This window comes from Salvia hispanica, chromosome 5 (assembly GCF_029641045.1).
Source record: "Salvia hispanica isolate PSC_SH4W2 chromosome 5, Shi_PSC_v1, whole genome shotgun sequence".
Classification (NCBI taxonomy): Eukaryota; Viridiplantae; Streptophyta; class Magnoliopsida; order Lamiales; family Lamiaceae; genus Salvia; species Salvia hispanica.
The window spans coordinates 27369894-27372021 of NC_142696.1; the positions used below are offsets into that span (position 1 = coordinate 27369894).

The window sequence follows — 2128 nt, forward strand, 5'->3', positions numbered from 1 at the left end:
ATCATGGTTTGAAGGTTTAATCCAGCTTGCTCCGTTTCGATTTGTTGTTTACTCTGTTTTCTGCATTTTTGTGATCGAGAATCGTTGTTGAAGATGAAGATAGTGGTTAGTTAAATCCTTAGTTAGTTATTTGCAGCTTTTCATTTATTCCTTGCTACTTTAGGAAATGGTCCCTACGATCTGTTCTTCATCTGTCTAGGCACTTTAGGAATAGTTATTCTCTAGGTCTGGTAAATTAGTCGCTTGAGTGTTACCCTGTTTGCATCTTGTTTTCGTCATTCATGCTTCTGTTATGTTCTCCTAGGTCTAGCTGGTAGAATAGATCATTTACATTTCCCGGGTCTAGTAGTTAAGTTCTCAACCCAAAAGAATGCGTGGCAGCAGCCAAAACCAGTGTCCAAAATCTCTTGCACGTTTTCTTACGCTTCCATCTCTGTGGGATTCGATCCCTACTTCCTCATACTAGTTTTAGTATTGTGGGTTGAGGGTTTTTGAAAGGCAGATAAAATTGTGTGCCCAATGTCCAACGGTTTTTGAAGGTTCTTTGAGTTCCTAGACCTTGTGATCTAGCGGATTCCCTGGATCTGAGAAAGCTCGCTTTTATTACGAGTACAACACTATCAGCAGAAAATCAGCTCTTTCAATGGGACACCATAAAAATGAAAATGTGACATTTATTATGAGATGGAGGGAGTATGTAAAAGTATAACCTACATACCATTAACTTTTTCAACTTATTTTCCTTGCATTTCTTAAAACTCATGTCAGATCAAGATGGGACACATATTGGAAATAGAGGGAGTAGAATTTTGTTTTATGATTAATTTTAGTGTTCTGTTCTGTATGCCGAGATATTCAAGTTCTTCATTTCAATAGGTAAAATGTCGATTTTCAAAGGATGTGCCATGTTTATTCACTTTATCTTGAATAATATCTTTATCTTAAATTCTGTGCCAAAAAATTCAACCATATTTATGCAATAAAAATGAAAAATTATTATTTTCTTTAAAGTCTAAACGGATCTCTTATATTGATTCTGAAAAACGTAATTAGTCATACAATAAAACAAATGTGCCTGTTACTAGCGAGTAATGACATCTTATATTTAATTTTATGCAAGTAAGAATAAACTCTTCCTACATTTAATTTTATTTTTTTATAAAAATGATAGAGACATAAATTTGTGGATAAGCTCTAATAGGCCGTTTGACACGTAAACAAAGAAAGTAAAGAAAAAAGAAGATGAAATCAAAGTAGAATTATAAGAAATCGAAATAGAAATAGAAATCGAAATCGAAATCGAAATTGAATGCAATGATGGATAGGGAGAGAATAGCGGTAATCGCGATGAAAGGCCATCCCGGCAGCGGAAAGAGCACGCTGGCCACCGCCATAGCGAAATCCCTAAAATGCCCCCTCGTCGACAAGGACCATTTCCGCGACTCCACCCACGCAGTCCAACAGGCCCTCCTGGCCCAGGCCCAAACGCCACGCGCAGCCGCGGCCAAGCTGCTCAACGACCTATCCTACGAGGCCATGTGGCGGGTGGCCTCGACGCAGCTGGGCCTGGGGCTGCGCGTGGTGGTTGACTCCCCGCTTTCGAGGCGGGCCCACCTCGACCGCTTGCTTGACATGAGTGGCGGCCGGGTGATGGTGGTCGACTGCCGCCCGGGCGACGAGGCGAAGTGGCGGAGGCGGCTCGAATCGAGGGGCCGGACTGAGTGGCACAAGCCGTCCACGTGGCGGGAAATGGAGGAGTTGTTGGAAGCGTACGGAGGGTGTTGGGATTATGACATGGCCGATGTGCCCCACCTCGTTTTCGATACTACGGTGCCGGTTCAGATCGCCGACTTGGCTTCCCGTGTCGTTGAGTTGGTTAACTCGGACCAATGCTTTGTTAAGACGAATTCACTACAGTAGTATACTAGTTCTAACTACTTTTAAGTCTGTGTATGAAAGAGTTTTCCTAGTAAATATAAATGTGCATGATCATGTAATAAAAAAAATGTTGTATGCTCCCAAATGCTTTATATTCTCCTTTATGTAAGAGTTGATAGAATAAAGAAATAGCAGTGTAATTTATGTAATAGCGATTAGGGAAAGTATCGTATATATGTAATTGATAGCA

General features: G+C 41.0%; 1 protein-coding gene across 1 annotated transcript; it reads left to right on the forward strand.

Annotated features, from left to right (window-relative positions):
• The first annotated feature begins 1226 nt into the window (after positions 1 to 1226).
• On the forward strand, positions 1227 to 2128 carry LOC125189583 (uncharacterized). Its single transcript, XM_048086846.2, has one exon. It carries the CDS (start codon positions 1315 to 1317, stop codon positions 1918 to 1920), a length of 606 nt encoding a protein of 201 aa, XP_047942803.2. The 5' UTR covers positions 1227 to 1314; the 3' UTR covers positions 1921 to 2128.